General features: G+C 48.1%; 1 protein-coding gene across 3 annotated transcripts in view; it reads right to left on the reverse strand.

The window, feature by feature from the left end:
- Positions 1-21,918, reverse strand: part of ATP9A (ATPase phospholipid transporting 9A (putative)) — a 135,633-nt gene extending 113,715 nt beyond the window's left edge. The window contains exon 1 of one of the 3 annotated variants that reach the window (XM_030839108.2): positions 21,767-21,918. In XM_030839108.2, the coding sequence (XP_030694968.1) occupies positions 21,767-21,834 (68 nt within the window). In that variant the 5' untranslated portion in view covers positions 21,835-21,918. Of the gene's footprint in view, positions 1-20,576; positions 20,685-21,385; positions 21,514-21,766 lie in introns of those variants that run through there. The other 2 variants (XM_060285539.2, XM_030839109.3) reach the window with 2 other exon arrangements.
- Positions 21,919-23,709: the final 1,791 nt, after the last annotated feature.

Raw genomic sequence — 23,709 nt, forward strand, 5'->3', positions numbered from 1 at the left:
GGGTTGTTAAGGTGGCAGAAAACAAGCCTGGAGTTGCAGGAAGCCACCTTGCTCCTGTTTAGGGAGAGTCTGCCTGAAAACGGAGTCACAAGGAGGATGCAGAGACCACAGGAGGCTCCTGCCCACCTCGGGGGCGAGTGTAGGTCTGTCGGTTCCCTGGGCTTCTCAAGTCTTAGGCACCAGTACATCGGTTTTTGTTTTATTTTACTTTGCTAAAGCCAATGTTAAGTGGGTGCAGTTAACCACCGCCCCAAATCTCCTGTCTGATAGTCCTGTCTGCCACGTGGCTGGGCCGTACTTAATAAGATGCTTTCCTGTTGGTTTGTGTGTCTTCGCGCCTAAGCTTTTAAAGCCTGCAGTCTATCATCCTGACGTCTGCACACTGATCTCTTTAGAGCTGTGATGTCCAACATGGTAGCTTTACATTTAAGTTACTTAAATAAAAGAGTTAAATTCCTCATTCTCAGCAGCCACACTCTCAGCGCTCCGCGGCCACAGGTGGTCCGTGGCTATGGACTGGACGGCGCGGACGCAGAACATTCCAGCATGGCAGAGGTTCTACTAGACGGTGCTGCTTTAGAGCAGCTCTTTCAAGGCATCTCCTCCCTCCTCGCGCTTGAACAAACCTCAATGCCACAGGAACATCAGCAAGTGGACCCCACAACTGAAGGCAATTTGCCCAAAGAGTTTCCCAAACTTCAGCCCTTTTCACACACACGGGATTTCTACCATATCCAACTAATTCTACCTTCTAACTTCATAAGTTTGCCTCAATTTGCATACCTTAAATCAGCGATTCTCAACAGAGAGAAGGGGGTTAGTTACTGGTATCTAGTAGGTAGAGGAGGCCAAGATTCTACTAAACAACCTACAAAGCCCGGGACAGCACCCACCACAAAGAATGATGCAGCCTGAAATGCCAGTTGTGCCCTGGTTGAGAACTCCTGACCTGGATTTTACTTATCAGTACATAAATGTGTCTTAGAAGGTAACTTAAAAGGTAACCACTATCATAAATGCAAAACCAGTATCACTTGCCATAAACAGAAGGTAAACGTCAAAATCAACACAATATGAGAAGCAAACGTTACTAAATTCCAGATACAGTGGCTCCCAGCCCCCAGCCTGCTGCCTGTTGGCCAGTTTCTTCTGCTATTCAAAAGTGGGCCCTGACAGGGTTAAAAATATTGAAGGAAAACTGAAAAAGGAAGTGTCTCGCTATACATCTCAACGTGATTTAGTTCCTGTCCGTGAATTACTCAGGATCACTGTAGCACCTGGGGCCATCACCTGCTATCTGGGGAACTACTGGCCTGCAGTAGAAGCCTTGGGCTTGGTGGCAAATTTACAAGTGACGAAGTCCTCCCCCGGCCCCCAGGTCAGTTAAAGCAGAAGAGGCGGCAGCCAGGCTCCCCCGACATCTGGATTTATACCCACGACGCCGCCACACCCCGTCTGTCCAGGGGTGGACGTCAGCACCCCGGAGGTCCAAGAGGGGGAGCTGCCTGGAGCTGTGGGGTGGCAGCTGTCACCCTGCTGTTGCTTCTCAACACCAAACTGAGCTGTCACTTTCCCAAATTAACTCCTATCCCACATTCTAGACAGGCTGGGGAGATGGGCTACAAGATAGAACCCCTGAGTGCGAGAAATTATTGTAGAGGCTGAAAAAGAAGTAACAAGCAAGAGTCTCAGTTTCAGAACAGCAGCACCACGTGGGCTAGAGGAATAAACACCAGCTTTTAAACCAGATGGGCCTGTGCGCAAATCCCAGCCCCGTTCCACACCAGCTGTGAGCCCTTGGACAATTCATCTTCTGTGATCCCCACTTTCCCTATCTGTAAATTGACAGTAAGACCCGCCTTGCTGAACTACTACGAAGACTGAGGATTTTATCTATAAAGGGTGTAAGACAATGCCTAGCACATAACAGGCATTCAATTAAAAGTAGATCTTATTTCTCTTACGTTATTTTTCCAGATTGAAAAAAGAAAACATGAAAATTTTCTCACCTGAATAGCAGCGGCTATTCAACTAGGCTAAGATGTAAAGCTAGAAATAATCTCGTCTACGCTGCTTCCAGCTTACACAATTTAAACAAAAGGAAACCAAAGTGGAGTTCCTTATGACTTGACTCTAAAACAAAGGTTTCGATAGCCAATAGCCTGCCAACCAGATGTGCAGTGTTTTCACACAATCTGGCCAAATGCAAGGAAAAGCAAATATTAGCGAGGGACACACCAAGGGAACAATGTTTCTGGAAAACGCACCTACTGCAACAAGGAGCTAGCGTCCAAAGAAATGATCATCTCTGCCCTGGTGCCACTCAGCAGGCACTCAGTAAATATTTACTGAATTGCCTGCATGACGTAGCCACCTTCCCTGAAGCCGGAGTCCAGGAAGCTAGAGTCTCAGTGTTGACGCCGGAAAGATCCAGGAAGAATGTAAAGGAAAATTAAAAGCAACACGGAGAACTCACAGATACAGAGAACAAACTGGAGGGTGCCAGTGAGGAGGGGTGAGACAGGGGAAGGGGATTAAGAGGTGCCAACTATGTATAAAATAAGTAAGCTACAAGGATATATTATTGTACCGCACAGGGAATATAGCCAATATTATATAACTACAGATGGAGTACAACCTTTAAAGGTTGTGAATCACTAGGTTGTACACTTGAAACTGGTATCATAGTGTACATCAAGTACACCCCAATTTTTAAAAAAGCAATATAGAGAAAATAGTCTGCAGCAGTAGCTCTCAATAGGGGTAGGGGGTGAATTTGCCCCTGGGGACACTTGGCAACGTCTAGAGAGATGTTTGGCTGTCATGACTGCAGGTCCAGGGAAGGGAAGGGCTACTGGCATCTAGTGGGTAGAAGCCAAGGATGCTGCTGAACAGCCTACAGTGGACAAGACAGCCCCACACAGAGGATTATCTGGCCCCAAATGCCAACCGTCCCAAGTCTGAGAATGCTGCTCTAGAGCGGGACTGTCCCCGACATTTCTGTGCAGAGGGAGATGTTCTCTAGCTGCACCATCGAACACACCAGCCATTAGCCACACATGGCTGTTGAGCGCTGGAAACATACATTTTAAATTTTAGTTCATTAATTTAATGAATGAAAACAGCCACATGCGGCTAGTGGCTACCACACTGGACAGCAGGTCTAGAAGGACGTAACCCAAACTGTTAAGCACAGATGCCTGGAGGGCAGGTGGGGGGGACTGGAAGGAATGGAAGGGAAGGTATGAAGGGAAACTTTTGCTCTTTGTTCTAGAAACAGGGAAGTGGCTAGATTTTTTTTTTTTTTAAACCGGGAGAATATAAAATCTAGGATCTGAAAGAATGCAAAGAAGGAAGTAGTTCACTGAAGTCTGAAGTATCTCTGGCCACAGGAATGCTACTGTCTGGAGAAGAAACAAGACTATAGTTGTCCCTCTTATCCACAGGGGATACGGTCCAAGACCCCCCCAGGGGATGCGTGAAACTGAGGATAGCACGGAGTTTTTCCTATACACAAATACCTGTGATAAAGTTTCATTTATGAATTAGGCACAGTAACAGATTAATAACAATAACCAATAATAAAACATAACAATTATAACAATATACTGTAATAAAAGTTATGTGAACATGGTCTCTCTCAAAATACCTTATGTACAAATTTAATGCCCTTTTCATCTTAACTAAAGTACTTATCACACACTGTGGCCATAAGTTTTGCGGTTTGAGGTGCACGAAAACTAGCACGAATTTCTTTTTCCCTCTTCATAATTTCACTGATAGAAGATTCATTCTTACTGTGGATCTTAGCAACCTCAGCATACGACTTCTTTTCTTTCCTTTAAGTCGAGAACTTTCACCTTTTCACTTAAAAGAAGCACTTCACAGCTTCCCTTTGACATGTCCGAATTGCCAACATCACTATTCGGGGCCATTATTAAGTAAAATAAGGGTTGTTTGAACACAAGCACTGTGATACTGAGACAGCTGATCTGATAACGGAGACCCATCTGAGTGACTACTGGCAGGATATGCGGGACAGAGGGATGATGAGTCATGTCCGGGGCAGGACTAAGGAAGACACAAGATTTCATCATGCTACTCGGAACAGCGGACAATGTAAAACTTATGAATTGTTTACTTCTGGAATTTTCCATTTCATATTTTCGGGTTCATTAAGGGTAACTGAAACCATAGAAAGCGAAAGCTCAGATAAGGTGGGACCACTGTTTACCAATGAAAAAAGCCAAGTCGATGCAGCAACTTCTTCAACCGTACAGCTCAGATCCTCTGACCTAGCAAGTCTACCTAGAAGGACACAAATATGGGTACTGGTGACCAACGGGAAATGCACTAGGAGGCCAGCAGCAGCAATACAGACAGAGAGCAAAACCCTGGAAATGACCAAATGCCCATTACGGCAAGACCCCTGTACAAGGGGCTGTAGTCTGGAAAGAATAAGGTAGAGACACACACACTGGCAGGACAAGATCCAAGCGATAAAACGGAAGGAAAAAAGCAAGCAAAAGATAAGCAATTTATTGTGCTATATTTTAATAAAAATAATATATGCTGATATATGCATGGGAAAAAATACTAGGAAACAAATACACACACACACACACACACACACAAACTGTTAACTCTGGTTCTCTGGGGTAGGGGGCAGTCACGGATGATGCAAACTGTCGCCTCTCCCTATTTCTCGGGCCTTAAGTCTTCCCCTATTGGTCTCTTTCTGCTCAGAGCACATGACACCTCTCACATTGCATCCAACCCCACGATTCAATAATTATGAACTCAAATTCACCCCTGTTACCTTTTCATCCCAGGTCCTCACAGTCAAGCCACCGATTGCAGCCAAGGCAGGTGAGCTCCAGAACTCTGCACTTTCAGCTCTTCCCTGGCTGTTTCATTTTTCTCCAACTCCCAACCCCTGTGCAAGACTCATCCACACCAGACTTGCTCAGGCAAGCCCATCACCCAACTTCTACTTATCCGTCAAAACCCAACTCTGTTATTCCCGAAGAGAAGACGAAGCAGCTCTGTTCTCCCTTAGATTTACCTGTTTCTCTCTAGACCAGGACTGGCAAACTCAAATCTACAGAAGCCCAGAAAGTAACAGAAAACAATAAATGAACAAAAATAAACACAGGATCCAGTGGGGTGGGGCACACTGAGGAGACCAGATCTCACGGGAAGGAAGTAGCTGCCCCCAGATCCTACCAGGATACAATTCTACATAAACCCAGCACAGTAGACCATCCAATTCTTCAAGACAAAGACAAAACATAAGATTGTGAGATGCAAACACTCAGTTTTTAAATGTTGGCAACTGATTCAATTTTAAAGTACTAGCAAAACTAAAACCACACTGAGAGATCATTTTTTTACTTAGCACGATGACGAAGATCAAAGAGCCTAACAACACCTGTGCTTGGTCAGGATGGCCAAACAGGCACCTTCACTGCTGGGAGGGGCCTAAATCAGTGTTACCTTGAGGGAGGGAAGCCTGGCGACAGCTATCAAAATTACAAATGGACATTCATTTTGACCCAACCATTCCCCTTCGAGATATTCCATATGTTCCAAAATGGGTATAAAGACCATTCACCATAACATCTAGTAACAGCAAACTAGAAATAACCGAAACCTCATCTGTAGTAAACTGCTTAAAGTACATCTATTCGATGGAATCCAATTAAGCCACTTTAAAGAAAAAATTTTAATAAAGAAGCTCTTTATGTCCTGATATGGAACAGGCCCAGGGTGTATTGTTAAGTGAAAAAAATAGGTTGTAGTGTGTAAGGTGTACTAATAATTGAATAAAAAAGGGAAACATCCATGCATGTTTGTCTAGATAGACATAAGATACTTGTACTTTTTTTTGGTAGATGGTTAAAGCTTCTCCAGAACGACACTGAAGAAATTGATGAGTGGTTGCCTGGAGAGGGGCACAGGGTAGGTGAACGGAGCGGGCGGGAGGGAGACTAAGTGTGCAATGTACACACTTCTGTACCTTTTAACACTGAACTGGGACTTCCCTGGTGGCACAGCGGTTAAGAATCTGCCTGTCAATGCAGGGGACACGGGTTCGAGCCGTAGTCCAGGAAGATCCCACATGCCGCGGAGCAACCAAGCCTGTGTGCCACAACTGCTGAAGCTCGTGTGCCTAGAGCCCGTGCTCCGCAATGAGAAGCCACCGCAATGAGAAGCCCATGCACCGCAACGAAGAGTAGCCCCCGTTCGCCACAACTAGAGAAAGCCCACGCGCAGCAACAAAGACCCGATGCAGCAAAAACAAACAAACACATAAATTTATAAGAAAAAAACCAATACTGAACTATGTGACCCTGTGATTAAACTTTTTAAATTTAAAACCAAAACCAAAAAAAAACCCAAAAACCCCACACTGCTGCCCGAACAGCACACAGCTCTCAGTCTGCAGCCTTAAATCTCAGCCACAAGCTTGTGGGTCAGAGACCAGATACTGCTCGCCTCCCACCCCAGGCCTGGCATACAGCAGGTGCTCGGTCGCTCCGCGTGGATCCCTTCACATGCCCCAGGCACCCAGCGTGCAGGGACCCTGCTCACACGTGGACACTTTCGCTAGGCCATCTGCTCACGGGTTCTAGAAGAGGTCTGGTGCGGCAGCACCCAGCAGCAGCCCACAGAATGCCAGAGAACTGAACAGAACTGAATGATTACATGGAAGGCAATTCCCCAGATACCAGGACAATAAGCGAGAACAGCTATAAAGCGCTCAGCGTGTGCCGGCTGTCCACGTGAATTACTTCCCTTGATCCTGACCCCCATTCCGTGGGCGCTCTCATCGCCCCCCTCCCACACTGAGAGTCCTGCAGCTGGTGGGGGGCAGAGTCAGCTGTGGGTCCAGCAGGTGGACCCGAGAGCCATCGCTCTTAACCGCCGCCTGAAGACCTCACACTACAGCAGACTCCAAGAGCCACCTCTGAATTGTTCAGACGACCACCTAGGGAGGAACCCAATGACAGAGACACAGCAGGACACACGGAGGGTCCCCAGTGCCACCGCCCAGGCCCGCATGGCTCCTCCCTCCACCCCACTGTCATCCTTGACAACGGCTATCACTGCTACTGTACTTCCCGGGGGCCCCACGCTTGGGATCTAAGCACCTGACATGCATCAGCTCATTCAGTCCTCACACCCCGCCCCCCCAGCACTGTCATCACACCCGTTTTCAGAGAGCTGGACTCTCTCGCCCAAGGTCATATAGCCAGTGAGAGGAGGAGGCCAACGTGGACAGAGGCAGCGGTGCCTGAATCCAGGCTCTCAGCCCCTCAAGGTGCTGGGCAGCCAAGCCAGGTGGCGGGGAGCCAGCCCTCCACCAGGAACCCGCCTCCTAACCGGACTCAGCTCCATCCGCGCTCCCCTGGAGACCGGGGCTGCAGCCCCGCCAAGGCGCTGCCCCACCAGGCGTGGCTCTGGCACCGAGCCCCCAGGAAGGCCACGGGGGATGTTTCCAAGGGCGCCTGTAAGACGCCAGAAGTTACAACACCTGTCGCTTGGGAGGGGTTTACCTCTGGAAACAGGTGGTAGAGGGGCTGAGGGGCTGGTCCGAGGGCAGCTCAGGCGTGGCAGGGCCCTCACAGGGAGCACTTCACACCTGTCCTAATGCTGCTGCTGCAGGGGAACGTGACCCTGGGCTCCAACGACCCCACTACAACCCTCACCCTCCTCTGCAGGGAAGCAGACGTGCCCTTGGCCCTGTTGTCTACACACAGCTTTGTCAAGAGAAACTGGATCTAGAAAGCCTTTTATTCGTTCAACAAACATCTACTGTATGCTTGCAGACTCCGTTATCTCTCACAGCCACCAAACACACACCACTGTGAGGTGTTCGGTTCCCCCAGTCCATCCACAGAGCGTTAGCGTTACCACGGAGCAAGCCTGTCCTCCATCGACCACAGGCCCCTACTGCCCTCCAGCTCCACCTGGCTCACACGTTAATAAACAGGAAGCCTGATCTGTGGCTGACAAAGAAAGGAAAGCATGTGTTTTTATTTCTTTCTCTCTCTTTTTCTTGAACTTTCCCAATCTCGGGGGTTTGCGCTAGGCAAAAGGCAAAATTATCCTGACCCTGGAACAAGGGCCATTCTGGCTTTCATGGGGTGTAAAATGGCAGAGCCCTTCCAGAAATTCATTGTCCAAGATGTAGCAAAAATTCATGCATCAAGATAGCCTCTAGAGACTTCCCTGGTGGTCCAGTGGTTAAGACTTTGCACTTCCACCGCAGGAGGTGCGGGTTCCATCCTGGTCAGGGAGCTAAGATCCCACATGGCCCATGGCATGGCTAAAAAAAAAAGAAAGATAGCCTCTGTAGACTAGGTTCTAATTTCTAACAGCAAAAACCAACGAAAATAATGTCACCCAATAGCCATCCGATAAAATTATAGATCAGGAGGAAACATACCTAAATGTTAATAGAAAGTTGGGCTTTAAATTCTAGCTACTGCATCTTTAACCTTTCTCTAAGAGAAATCAGTAGTTTTCTTTAACAGAAATTATTACTTTTATACTAGAAAAAATAAAATGCTAGTGTTTAAAAGTCCCGTGTGGGGTGCTTCCCTGGTGGCGCAGTGGTAAGAATCCACCCGCCGATGCAGGGGACAGGGGTTCGAGCCCTGGTCTGGGAAGATCCCACACGCCCTGCAGCAACTAAGCCCGTGTGCCACAACTACTGAGCCTGTGCTCTAGAGCCCGCGAGCCACAACTACTGAAGGCCACGAGCCTAGAGCCCGTGCTCCGCAATGAGAAGCCCGTGCACCACAATGAAGCGCTGCAACTAGAGAAAGCCCCCGTGCAGCAGTGAAGACCCAATGCAGCCAAAAAAAAAAAAAAGTCCCGTGTGGGGCCCCAGAGCTGGGGAGGGCTCTGAGTGGGTCAGGTACCTCCAGGGCCACAGCAGCTGTCTCCGGCTTGACTGTACAGGGGCTGTTCTCTAACAAGCCCTGGTCCCCCAGGCCCCTGGTTCCATCACTGGGCACAAAACATCCCAGTACTGCTCAGGGGATATTAGTGACTGACAAAGGCTCAGCCCCAGTTAATGGAAACACAAGAAATCTCAGTGATGCAGCAGGAAGCAGCTGGGAGGCGGTGAGGACTGAAACGAGAGCATCTCCAGCCAAAGAGCAAACATGAGATCACCATAACCCAGGCCTGGGCCTCCCTCAACTTTCCCTTTGTGTGTCTTTGGCGTGCCTCTGCTTTGCAGGGCCAGCGTTCAGAATGAATACATTATATTTATAAAGTGACAATAAGAATCAACTTGTAGAACTACAGGGCCCTGGTTATGTAAATTAAAGGTGTCTCCTCAAAGAAATAATATGTTGCCACTTAAAGTGTCATTTGAAGAGCACATCATGATACAAAAAAAGCCTTACATTAAAATGCTGAATGAAAAAAAAAAAGCAGGAAATAAAAACACATGTGCTACATGGTTATAATTCATCAAACAATGTACACACGGAAACAAGACAGGAAGAAAACAGCATATGCTAGAAGGTTTGTGTTAACTGTGGTTGCCTTTGAAGGGAAAGTTACACCAGTAACTCATTCATCAGTTTTCTCTGTTCTCCAATTTTTAATACACATGCACTCACTTTACAATTAAAAGAAAGTAAATTTTATACTTTTTTATTGTTTCCCTTATGATGAAAACTACTCAAGAGGAGGGTGTTTGGTTGTAATGTATGCAGAAATAGAAATATAATGTTGTGCACATGAAACTTACATAATGCTACAACCCAATGTTACCTCAATCAAAAAACATCAAAACTAAGAAATGCAAAAAAAGAAAAAGGAAAGGAAAGGAAGACCAAGCTGCAGAATATACTGGGAGGAACCAAGGTAGAAACGAGGATCTGCGTTAGGACAGAGGCTGCAATCTTTGAGCTAGCGTGAGCTATGGTACAAAGTTATCATGAGGCAAAGTAAAATCAAAGTAAAAATAAAAGGAGAGTACTTGGTCAGAAAGGCAAGGCTGCTGTGATGCGACCATTTTGCCACGTTTAGGTTCAGGGTTACCATGATGTGGCTATCCTGTACGTCTAAAACTTGACTTCAGAGCAAGAAAATGAAGCCTCTCTCAAATAGAACTTTTGTTGTTGTTTTGTTGTTGTTGTTGTTGTTGTTTTGCGGTACGCGGGTCTCTCACTGTGTGGCCTCTCCCGTTGCGGAGCACAGGCTCCGGACGCGCAGGCTCAGCGGCCATGGCTCACGGGCCCAGCCGCTCCGCGACATGTGGGATCTTCCCGGACCGGGGCACGAACCCGTGTCCCCTGCATCGGCAGGCGGACTCTCAACCACTGCGCTACCAGGGAAGCCCCAAATAAATATTTTTTTTAAATACATTTCTTGTGATACTGCTATGCTCCCATGAGGAAGGCTAAAGCGAAAAATGGCAAATACCAAGTGTGGACGAGGATGTGGAGCATCTGGCACTTTCCCGGGTGGAGAAGCACAAATTCGTACAATTTGGAAAACTATCAATTTCTACTAAAGCTAAACACAAATATCCCCAAGGGCCCAACAAAGCCACATAATACATGTCCTCAAGATAAGCTCAGGAAGGTCCACAGCAGCACCATTCATGAGACCTCAAGCTGGAAACGTCCCACTTGGCCATCAGGAAGAGATGGGATAGAGGGGTCACAGAATACAGCTGGCCCTGGAACAACATGGGTCTGAACTGCACCAGTCCACTTACTTATATGTGGATTTTTCTCGATAAATAACGCACCTGTATTTTCATTTTACACATCTTTAAATTAACTAAGTTTGGGGAAAAGTTTGTGTTTGATTAGAGATCACAACATGTAAAATCAAAAGAACTAGCGTTTGAGTCCTTATTCTATTCAAACTGTTTGAGCTTCTGCTCTCGGGTGAGTCATTTATCAATTCCTTTGTTTTTGAGGCAAAGACAGCAAGCAGTACCAGTACTTGGATTTTTGACTGGTTGGGGGTCGACACCCCTAACCCCCTCCCCCTCATCGTTCAAGGATCAATGACTTATTCATACTCTGACTTCACATGGCGGACAGGAGTGAACAAACTACAATAAACATGCAACACGGTCAACCCTTATGAATCAAACATGGAGCAAGAATTAACAGGCATGAGTGAGTACCTGCTACATGACTGCATTTACTTAAAGGTCAAAAACAGGCCCAGCCAATCTCTGTTAGAAGTCAGGATATAGATCAAGGCGGGGGAGGAAGGAGGCAAGAGGAGGCTTCTGAGGTCAGAGCCTGTTTATCTGCTGCCAGTTACGGGAGTGTGTTCACTTCATGAAAATTCATCAAGCTGTGTGTTTATGATTTGTGCACTTTTCTGTGTGTGTATATATATACGCATGGATGTGTACATATGCATAGTTTTTTAAGCAGCTTATTTAGGGAAAAAAACCCTGCGAGGTGGGACAAGTGGTGTTGTCTGTTTACTACCTAGTCCTTCGATTTACCCGGACACAATTGCGTCATTCCTTGTATGAGAGCCTCTGACTGCCTTTAATCTGGAGAACAGAAAAAAGAGGGGAGAGGATGGGGGCGGGGGAGGTTCTCCAGTTTTAAATTTTCTTTGCACTTTCATGGGGACTGACTGTATAAAAGCTAAAAAGTATTCAGATTCAAATCACTTCCTTTTACAGGGTGAGTACACACATTTTAGAAATAGATGTTCTGCACTCCCCCACCCCCGCCATTAGCATGAATGTCTCTCCTACAGAGAGAGTGAATTAAAAAAAATAAGGATCAATATGGAAACTAACTCTGAAAACAGATATTATGCTTCTGATGGATTTACAGTGATTGGGATAATTTGAAGTTTCCAGAATTTTCCTCTGTCACATCATTTCTGCTCTCTGCTTCTACCAGGAACAATGGAGTACACACATATTTACCTCCAAACCACTGAAGGCTCACAAACCCACAATTCCTCTTCCCTCAACAAAAATCACTTCCTCTAAATGGCCATTACAAGAAAACTCAAATAGGAAAGGGCACAGAGACAGGTTGAGATATACAATTTGCTGCAGAAATTCAAATTAAAATGAGCCTTTCAAAAAAACTGAAATGAGCTTTTAATTCTAAACCAAAACCGTTCTTCAGTTTGTCACCTGTAAAGTAGGGCTGTCAGGAGGATGAAACGGGATGGTCCACGTAAAACTCTTAGAAGAGCACTGGACACCTAATCAGCACACGATAGGGGGCAGCAACTATTATAATTCTCATCAAATTAATCTAGCACAGTCCAAGTGACATGAACTAACAAACCAACCATCCAAAGCACAACCTGAAATGTGACCCCTGTAAACTCTTTAAGCAAAAGGAAACATCTGGGGACAGCACCTCCACCTTACAGAGCATGTGGCACGTGTTTTAGGTTGCAGGGGGGTGGGGGGTGGCATTCAGCTCTAGTGGACATGACTTTGCAACATGGAGAACTCTTTGCTTATGGAGAATTCTTGAGACCGGACTGTCTAAAGAAAAGCACTGAAGAACTCATCATCGGTCTAAAATAAAGGTTTACCAAAAACACCGAGAGATTCCTCACCGACCAAAATAACCACACGATGCTTCCTATATTAGCCTGCTCAGGCTGCCATAAGAAAATATCACAGGCCGGGGGGCTTAGACACTGGAAATTTATCTTCTTATAGCTTGGGAGTCTGGAAACTCCAAGATCAAGGTGTCAGCAGATTTGTTACCTTCTGAGGCCTCTCCCCTTGGCTTGCAGACGGCCACCTTCTCCCTGTGTCCTCATGGGCTTTCCTCTCATGCCTGGTATCTCTCTTCGTGTCCTAATCTCCTCTTCTTAGAACACCACTCAGATTAGTTAAGGGCTCACCGTAATGGCCTCGTTTTAATTTAATCATCTCTTTAAAGGCCCTGTCTCCAAATACAGTCACTTGCTAAGGTGCTGGGTTAAGACCTCAACGTGTAAATTTGGAGAGGGACACACGTCAGCCCATGACACTTCCCAAATGCTTTCTTCCAACAGCTCAAGACTTCCTTAGCTGCTAAATGAGCAGCTGAACTCAGAGTTAAGAACGTAATCCAAACATGAATCTCTTGCCCAGCAGGTTCTTCTTTTTTCATTCTTTCTTTTTTTTTTTTTAAAGACAGGATGAGTCACCTTAAGGACAATAAGGGGCATGGCTTTTCATAGAGTGTACACATTCCACTCATCCATTGGGTCCTAACAGCTGCAATTCTGCCCACTCCTACTCCTCCCACCCCCCGGGGGACATGGCAATGTCTGGAGACAGTTTGGGTTGTCACAACTGGGGGGAGGGTGCCACTGGCATCTAGGGGGTAGAGGCCAGCGATGCTGCCCAACATCCTACAGTGCACAGGACAGGCTCCCAAGGCAGAGAACTGTCAAACCGAACATATCAATAGTGCTGAGGTTGAGGATCCCTGAGGTCTAAACTGGCCAAACCCTACCTCATCTTGTGTCACAGCAGATGGCCCAGCAAAGAGGGGGAGAGCCTACCAGGCCCCGTTCCCTCCACAGGCGTCTTCTTCCTCAGGGAGGGCAGCCAGCAGGCTCTTCCCTGGCACTGGGCAAATGCCACAGAGATCTAACTGGAAGAAGGCAATAGCCTCCAGCCCACCCAGCTTTCCAATTCACACAAGAAGCCTTCTTTTCCATGGGGCCCCTTCCAACTGTCCTCTCCCACAAACCTCCCACAAACTTTAGACAATGATTAAAGCAACGTTAAGGTCCCAGATGAACTGGGTAAACTAACCATCGTTTAAAAACCATGTTTTTTGGGCTTCCCTGGTGGCGCAGTGGTTGAGAGTCCGTCTGCCGATGCAGGGGACACGGGTTCGTGCCCCGGTCCGGGAAGATCCCACATGCCGCGGAGTGGCTGGGCCCGTGAGCCATGGCCGCTGAGCCTGCGCGTCCGGAGCCTGTGCTCCGCAATGGGAGAGGCCGCAACAGTGAGGGGCCCGCGTACCGCAAAAAAAATTTTTTAATAAATCATGTTTTTCATGGACAACTTGGAAAAATAAGAAGAATTTTTAAGTCTACAAATAACAAATGCTGAGAAGGTGTGGAGAAAAAGGAACCCTCCTACACTGTTGGTGGGAATGTAAGTTGGTGCAGCCACTATGGAAAATAGTATGGAGGTTCCTCAAAACACTAAAAATAGAACTACCATATGATCTAGCAATCCCACTCCCGGGCCATATATCCGGACAAAACCATAATTCGAAAAGATGCATGCACCCCAATGTTCATAGCAGCACTATTTACAATAGTCAAGACACGGAAGCAATCTAAGTGCCCATCGACAGATGAGTGGATAAAGAAGATGTGGTATGTGTACACAATGTTATTATTCAGCCATAAAAAAGAATGAAATAATGCCATTTGCAGCAACATGAATGGACCTAGAGATTATCATACTAAGTGAATAACTTAGACAGAGAAAGACAAATATCATATGACATTGTTTATATGTGTAATCTAAAACATGACCTAAATGAACTTATCCATGAAACAGAAACAGACTCACAGACACAGAAGACAGACTTGTGGTTGCTCAGGGGTTGGTGGGATGGGCAAGGGATGGAGTGGGAGTTTGGGATTAGCAGCTGCAAACTATTATATACAGAATGGATAAACAACAAGGTCCTACTGTAGAGCACAGGGAACTATATTCGATATTCTGTAATAAATCATAATGGAAAAGAATATATATATGCATAACTGACTCACTTTGCTATACAGCAGAAACTAACACAACATTGCAAATCAACTATACTTCAATAAAATAATTTTTTAAAAAAAGAATTTTTAATCTATTAGCACAACCAGCTTATCCCTTTTCTTTCCCCTTTGTAACAATAACATTATATTTTTAGACCAACAGCACCATGTTATTAGCACAGGCCACCACTTCCTAAATGTCAGGCATGACGTGGGCACGTCTACAAACCTACCGAGCTATTACTGACTTCATACTTTTAAATCAACTCTGTGTTTTTTACTGAAATGTATTCTAAAAGAAATCTTCCTGTCACTACTACAAAGAGGAAACAAGTATCACTTGGCACAAACAGAAGGAACTATAAACATATTTGCTAACCTTTCAATGTTTGGCCACGAGCCACCTAGTGATCTCTGGCGAAGCTTCCCACAGGCCAAGCTCTGAATACCTCAATCAATCTTTCAAAGTCACATAAATAAAAGATGCTAGCTTTAAAAACAATCAGCACCATTCTATCTCTTTAGGTAAAAGTCATCAAAAAATATGTTACAATGAGTCTTTTTCTTTCTAAATTAAACCAAAGTCCACTCACTTTTAGGAGGGAAGCTCCAGGCACTTCATGTCCATTCCCAAAGGTGGCCATCAAGTCTGGCCAGCCCTAGTTAATGATTTTCATCACGTGCATCTGGGTAGAGATATTAGAAGAAACTTCTGTTTTGAGAAGTGACAGCCGAAAGTCCAAAGACGGATCATTCGACACCCCGCCTCCTACTTTCTACTTGTTGCATGGGTGGCCGAGGTCAAGGTCAAATGGCCACCCTGCTTCCTTAGGGACTGGCACCCAGGTGGCTCACTGGCCTTCCTCAGGGAAGCCCCGGCAAGAGTGGCGCCTGTATCCACACTCTACCCTTCAGTATCTCCACCTGGGTTTGTAATTTCACATCTGGTGTCACTGCCTGTGCCTGGCATGGGCAGGGAGCACCTGGTCCGGGTTTGGTCAGTACAGGGGAGGGCCCACGGCAGGGATTCTGTAACAGGAAGTGGATGGCACAAGTGCAGCTGGGCTGGCAGAGGACGCACAGAGCACTTCCTGATGGGCCGCTACCAACGCCTGCTCTGTTCTCATCCAAGGGAGCAGAGAGCTGTTAATGCAACTCTCCACTGCATCACAGAGAGGGGAAGGGCTGGGGTCTATGCATTTCATTCACCAGCACAATCCCCATACATGCTCCCCCCAACACACCCCACCCCCCAATATTAATACCTAATATTAGGTATTAGGACTGCATACCTAATACCACGTCCACTGTGCCAACAGAAAGACACTGAAAACACACGCACCCCTACATACAGCCCATCCTTCTGATTTGTGATATTTGTTTTTGCCAATTCACCTACTGCCTAAAATTCGTAACCTCAAAAATCCATGCTCACAGCACTCTCATGGTCATTCACAGACATGCTCAGAGCGGAAAAAACCATCCGAGTCACCCACACACATTCCCAGCTGAGGCTGAACGGGGCGAGGATCTGCCTTCTCGTCTCCGCTCTCATACTGTACAAAAGTGCCCTCTTCATGGCCTGTTTAGTGCCATGTGTCCTGCATTTCTGTGCTTTTTGTTGTCTATTATCACTGTTTAAAATGGTCCCAGCACTGTCAGCATTCCTAAGAGCAAGAAGCCTGTGATGTGCCTCATGGAGAAAAACACATGTGTTACATATAAGCTTCCTTCAAGGCATGAGCTGCAGTGCTGTTGGTCACGAGCTCAGTGTTAATGAATCAACAATATATTTAAATACCACGTCTTTCAACAGAAATATACCGAACACAGGGTTCTCTACTGATCGGCGACTGAGACGCTGTAACCCGAGGCTCGCAGGAACCTAGCCCTGTATTTCCCCCTAGGAGCTGTGGTTCACTGTTCGCTAATTCAGTGCTGGCAGGGACTTCACAGAACAAAACTACTGCAAGTAATGAGAATCAACTGTACTGTATACCTAATACTACCCTCCATGATGTCAACAGAGACAGGCATTTTAACATCACAAATCAGAAGTGACAGCTTCAATCAGAAGTTCAGAACTTCCCATTGAATAAACACATCTGTATAAAGAACTCCCTACGCGGGCACTGTTCGTCCACATCAACAGTGAATTCACATCACTGCTGCACCCTCGTCCTGGCGTGGCGTGAGCACCTCTGCAAAGGAGCACGTGGCCTGCAGCAGCCCTGCCACTACAGATTTAGCCATTTGAGGTCTGAGAGAGCTTCTGGCAGAGTCGAGTCCTCTGTGGCCATTTTCTGGCCAGAGTTCTTACTCAACCAGACTCTCTACAAAGTTCTAGAAAGACGAGGAGATCGTGTTACCCAGTGCAAGAGTCCGCATGAGGCTTGGTCCCTCTTCCAGGCTGTGCAAAGAACAATTTCTGGCGTTCTCTGAGGGCTCATATCTCCTCTGCATACATGATGCCCGACCACATGGGCTCTTACTATGTCGCCACTTTACGGAAGAGGAAACTGAGGCACAGGAGGGAAAAGACAGTGGTCTGGGACTTCCCCGGTGGCACGGTAGTTAAGAATCCACCTGCCGGACCTCCCTGGTGGCGCAGTGGTTGAGAGTCCGCCTGCCGATGCAGGGGATACGGGTTTGTGCTCCGGTCCGGGAAGATCCCACATGCCGCGGAGCAACTAAGCCCGTGCGCCACAACTACTGAGCCTGCGCTCTAGAGCCCGCGAGCCACAACTACTAAATCCATGTGCCACAACTACTGAAGCCTGTGCTCTAGAGCCTGTGCTCCACGACAAGAGAAGCCACGGCAATGAGAAGCCCGCGCACCACAACGAAGAGTAGCCCCCGCTCATCGCAACTAGAGAAGGCCCGTGCTCAGCAACAGAGACCCAACGCAGCCAAAAAAAAACCTCACAGTAGACAAGAGAAATAAAAGCATATGTCTATACAAAGACTTGAATGTTCTTAGCAGTGTTATTTACAATAGTCAAATACTGGAAATAATCCAAATGTCCATCTTGGTGAACAGATAAACAAAATATGGTATATCTACACAATGGAATTCTATTAAGCAATAAAAAGGAACTTTAAAGCCATTGTGCTAACAAAAAAGAAGCAGACTCACAGACATGGAGAACAAAACTAGTTGTTACCAGTGGGGGGTGGGCGGTGCTAAATAGGGGCTGGGGAGCAAAAGGTACAAACTACTGGGTGTGAGATGAGCTCAAGGATGTACCGTACAACACAGGGAATATAACCAATATTTTGTAATAACTGTAAATGGAAAGTAACCTTTAAAAATTGTATTAAAAAATTTTAAATTAAAAAAAATGCTGTGAAAAAAGGCAGATACAAAGACAACATATTTTATGATTCCATTTATACGAAATTTCCAGAAAGGGCAAACCTATGAAAACAGAAAGCAGACCAGTGACAGCCTGGGATGAACTGCGAACAGGCACGAGGGAACTTTTGCGACTGATGGAAATGTTCAAAAACTGGATCGTGGGGATGGCTGCACAAACTCTATAAATCTACTGTAAAAAACTCAGTGAGCTGTACATTAACAGTGGATGTATTTTATGTGATGTAAATTATACTTGAATAAAGTTATTTATTAAAAAAAAAGGCTGAAATAGACTCTGTACCTAAATAGTCAGCTCTTTCTTAACCCAGTTCATCCAAAACTTCCTAATGCCCCAAGTCCAAATACATCAAAAATCAAAGCATCCTTGTCCAATTTGGCCACAAAACCCCAAATTATCACTAAGAGAAGGCAAAGTCTCAGTTCTGCCAGAGCTGCTTTCGACAATATCTATCACACCAGGGCGTCTACATACCTGGATGGAATAGTTTATGTAGTTAATCATTTCCTGGATTTGATCAGGAAGGAGCAATGAAGTCAGTAATATTTCTTTACTTCCTACCATCAAAGGTCCTTCCTCTCAAAGGAGCGTTCTGGAGATCCCCCAAAGCAAACCTTACACAAAGACCTAATTATCACTATCTGTCCTAGTAAAGACCCAGGAGGTACTAAGCACTTAGTGTTCCAAACTTACCACGGATTAAGTCTCAAAACAATCCTAGGAGGTATACATAATTACTGTTACTCCCACTTTACAGATGAAAAAATGAGACCCAGAAAGGTAAAGTAATTTCCCCAAGTCACACACGTAGTGAGTGGCAAAAAAAACCCAGGCTTGCACCCAGCTCTCCAATCCTACGCCCACGCTCTTAACAAAATCTCTTGTGTTTCACCAAGAGGAGAACTTCATTTAGCCAGAAGGAAAGCACATGATGTCAGAAAAATGGTTTCCAGCAATGTGAGGCAAATGCCTTGTGTCCAAACAAAACCACTGTAATAGTTTTCTCAACATCAGGATGTGGTAACTTTCTCAAGAGAGAAAAGAGCTCTGGGCTACGGGATTCCTCCAGCAAATAAACTGCATGTCTTGGTGACATATGCTGAGTGACCCCAGCATTAATTATACTCTGTCTCCTGGGACCTGTGGCACCTATGTTTTTGGTTTTTTAACCACAAAATCCCCCAACCATCCTACAGCTTTGAGCCATTAGGTAAAAGGAGTTGATCCACCTCCTCACACTGAGTATCCCTATGAGCTCCAACAAATTATTTAGCATCACTGAATCTGTTTCCCTGTCTATAAAATGAAGAAACTAACTCCAAAAATTCACACAGTTGTTATGAGGATGTAAACACAGCCATTTATCTCAAGTGCCCAGCAAAGAGTCTGACCCATCACAAATATATTTCTTATTCCTTCACCTCCCCCCTGCCCCCCACCTTAAACTACAGGAAGCCTTTCCACCTCTCCGTGCTTCCAAAAGTGCTTCCCAACGCCAAGATCCGCAACTTGACAAGGCTACTCCTAAAAATGCAGGTTAAATACTAGAACATATACGCAAATACCTGGAATTCCAGATACCTGAGTTGAATTTGAATCCATGTCACTGTTTAGGAAATCAATTAGTTCCAAAGTGGCAAATTCTAAAGAAGGAGTGATCTTCCATGCCAATAACAAACAGAAATCTTTTTTTTTTCCCCAACTGTCGGCACCACTCCCTCTGGGCCCCTGTATCAACGGTGCATATTTCTATCATGGTAATCATCACTTTTAAATAATTATTTGCATTTTTCTCTCATGCACTGAATCAGAGGTTCTCAACTATGCCAGCGCATTAAAATCATCAGGGCAGCTTATAGCCAGGTCCCACCCCAGACTCTTATTTCAAAGGTCTAAAATGGGGCAGGGATGGTAATTGTTTAAGCTGCCCAGGTGATTCCAATGCAGGGTCAGGAGGCATGCACCTGTGGTCAGGGCTTGTTTAATTCGTATATGCACCCCAGACAGACAGACAGACACACACACACGCACGCACGCACGCACACACACACACACACGGCATTTTATAATTGTTTTTGGCACAAATTAATAACTAGAGGATCTTCGAGTCCACTGATCATATTAATTCATTAAAACACTGAGAAAAAAAACATTTACTGAGGGTGTATATTACATCAGGCACTATGCCAGGCACACGGCTCAAGTTAATTGTTATCGTTCTTTAGCCTTGAGCAGTCAGGATTACAACGCGCGCGAACAGTGAAGGAAAGGGTGGAGGGCTGTCGGTCTCTGGGGTCAGAGAGCCCGAGCGCAACCTGCATTTTGCAGCATCTTCCCAGCAGTCCTCGACCTCGCTGGGCTCGCTTCCTCCTCTGTATTCTGTCAAAGGGGACTCCTCACCGGGAGATTTAAGGAAGACTTTAAGAAGACAGGGACAAAGACCTCACAAAATGGCAGCTGGCAGCATTCTTCATTTTTCTTAATTCGACGGACACCTGGTGAAGCCAGCCTACTTGTTCACCCTCCTCACCCCCTCCATCAAGTAACTGACGCCGCAAAGAGCGGCCGCCACAGGGAAAAGGCCCAGAGAGAACAGGACGCCAAAGGGAAGGGTGGGTCCGAGGCCCGGCCCCGCCCAGCTGCGGTTCTCAGCCTTCACCCGACAACAGCCTCACCTGGGCGGCCTCGGAAAATGCACATTTCCAGGTCCCACCCCCAAGAACTGATCGGCGGGTCTGGGCGGGGCCGGGGAATCTGCATTTTAACCAGCTCCCCTCAACCTTCCCCCCAGCTAACTCTGTCGCAGGCGATGCTACAGACCCTTAACACCTCAACAGGTCATTGCCATCCTCCGAATAAGAAGACGGCAGGGCGCAAAACATCCTCCCGTCCTCTCTCTCCAAGTGAGGGAAACCCTCACCAGGCTGCCCAGGGGCCTGCCAATGCGGGAAGCCACAGCAGGTGGCAACCCCTACGCCTGCCAGCGGGCTCCTTCTCTCAAACTGGGGAACCGTGGGGGGGGGGGGTCTCCTGTTGACCAGTAGGAACCCTTCTCGCCCTCCTGCGGCTACTAGTTCGGGTCCAGCCGGGGCCGGGAGGGGAAGGCGGCCATCTGGGGGCTGAGACCCGGAGGCACTGATGGGGACCCCCCCCGGCGGGTCTGCGGAGGAAGCCATGCCTCCCCCGACAAATAAACTGAGCATATCCGGGCTTCCGAGGACTCCACGCGCAGAGCAAGGTTTGATACTGACCGAATCGTAATTACAACGACAAGGAGTAATCAGGAAACAAAACGGTTAAGAGGCAAGGCTGATCCCAATTCCACGCGCGTGTAAACAGCGCTGGGCAGGCCCGGCTTCTCGGGGTTTCGAAAGGAAGGTGGGCATCGGTGAGAGGCAGCCGGGCGCTTGGGCCCAAAAGGGACGCGATCGCGCCGGGGGCCCGGGCGGGAACTGGAGCTGAGCCGAATTCCCTCCCAGCCCGCCCGCCCGCCCGCCCGCCCGCCGGCCTCCCAGGCCCGGCCACCGGCTCATGGCGCCGGCCAACCTGTCAGGCCCGGCCCGCCCTGCCCGAGCGCCAGGCTCCGGCCGCGCGCGGACAAAGGAGGGCGGCCAGCCCCGGGTCCCGCTCACCCGCCGCGGGGCCTGCTGTCCATCCGCTTCTTCTGGCGCACCGGCTGCAGTGGGATGTTGTCCGTCATGTCGCCCGCGCCGCCCGCCTTGGCCGCCGTGCCCCCCGCGCCGCCTGGGCCGCCGCCCGGTCCGGCCTCCGCGCCACCGCCCGCCGGCGCCGCGCCGCCCCGGGGGAGGAGGCGGCGGCAGCGGGCGGGCCGGGCCCGCAGCGAGGGGGCGAGCTCGCGAGCGCCGGGCCACGCGCGGAGCCGCCCGCGCGGCCCGACCGACGGACACGGGCGCACCATGAGCCCGAGCTACGCGCCGCGCCCGCTCACCCCGCGCCGCGCCTGCCACGGGGGGCGGCCGGCTGTGTCCGCGCCGCCGCCGCCGCAGTGTCCCCGCCCCCGGCCCGCGCCGCGCGCCCCCCACGCGCGCCCACCCGGCCACGCGCCCCCCGCCCACGCCCCGCCGTGCGCGCGCGCGCCCGATCCCCGCCCCCAGCCGACACCACTTTCACGCGCACACACTGCCACGCTCCCTCGGCCTCCATCCTCTCACGTGCTCACCCTTGCACGTTCACACGCGACCCTCGCACACACACACGCACACTCATTCTCACCTGCTTACTCCGCACCAGCATCCGACCTTCACAATCACACACGTACACCTGCACGCACACACCCTGCTACACTCACGCCCATGAGTCACCTTTGTCCGCCCTGGATCTCAGGCCTCACACACGTGTGCCCCCAGGAATCACAGTCACACCGGGACCCACGCTCTACCTCACTCCGCTTTCCGAACTCCCTTACCCACCATCCTTCACCATCCCCTACCCTCACTCTCCCACCTGGACCCCTGAGATTCACAATCACAGCATGCACTTACGCACCTGCACACCCTCGTTCTCACACACACTCCTTCACCTACCTCTGGGGCTGACACACGTACCCTCTCAGTCACCCAGACCAACACGTGCACCTACATCCTCTCCTACAGTGTCCTGGATCCACTAACTTTCCAAGGACTCGATAAAATTTTAAGAACTGAAAGAAGATGAATAGTGGTGAAGGAAGGAGGGAAGGAAGTTAAAAATCCATATGTAATGAAAGAGCCTCAAAATGTAACGCCGTGTAAACTAACCTACGGCAACTAAAGGAAATTTTGAAGTAGCCACATCTAGTACATTTCATGCGGGATGCGGGTGCCTTTTGTTTGCGATGAACAAGGGCAAAGCCACCAAGTGTCTGTGTCTGGGGCCTTGGGTGAAGTGGATCCCAAACCAAGAAGTGTGACTTATCTCATGTTCCGATGAAGTTCCTCAAGAAAAGCATGTCATTAGACGTTGCTGCATGGCACCTTTGAAGGGAAAACAGCATTCTTTGGCTAACAGACCCGGTCTGCTTTGCGTCCCGTACCTAGGACAGTGCTAGGTGCACAGCGTGATACACGCACAGTCAACTCTCAGTAAAGGCTCATTGAGTGGAGGAAATGTAAACATCCTGACCCACCAATTATGGCATCAGAGGAGGCCCCACCCCCTCCCACCTGCTCCCCTAAGGTCCCCTCTCAAACCCCACCCACCTCAGACCCCTTTCTCCACTCCACTACCATAGAAGGTAACAGACAAAACCGAAGAGATTGTGGCCCTTTAATCCAAGTTCCCCCACACAGCTGGTGTTCAGTAAATGTGAGCTCTTGTTTTTTGGGGGGTTTTGTTTTGTTTTGTTTTTGCGGTACGCGGGCCTCTCACTGTTGTGGCCTCTCCCGTTGCGGAGCACAGGCTCCGGACGCGCAGGCTCAGCGGCCATGGCTCACGGGCCCAGCCGCTCCGCGGCATGTGGGATCTTCCCAGACGGAGGCATGAACCCGTGTCCCCTGCATTGGCAGGCGGACTCTCAACCACTGCGCCACCAGGGAAGCCCTGAGCTCTTCTCTTGTCTTGTTTTGTTTTGTTTTGT

The sequence above is a fragment of the Globicephala melas genome, chromosome 15 (assembly GCF_963455315.2).
Source record: "Globicephala melas chromosome 15, mGloMel1.2, whole genome shotgun sequence".
In the NCBI taxonomy this organism is placed as follows: domain Eukaryota; kingdom Metazoa; phylum Chordata; class Mammalia; order Artiodactyla; family Delphinidae; genus Globicephala; species Globicephala melas.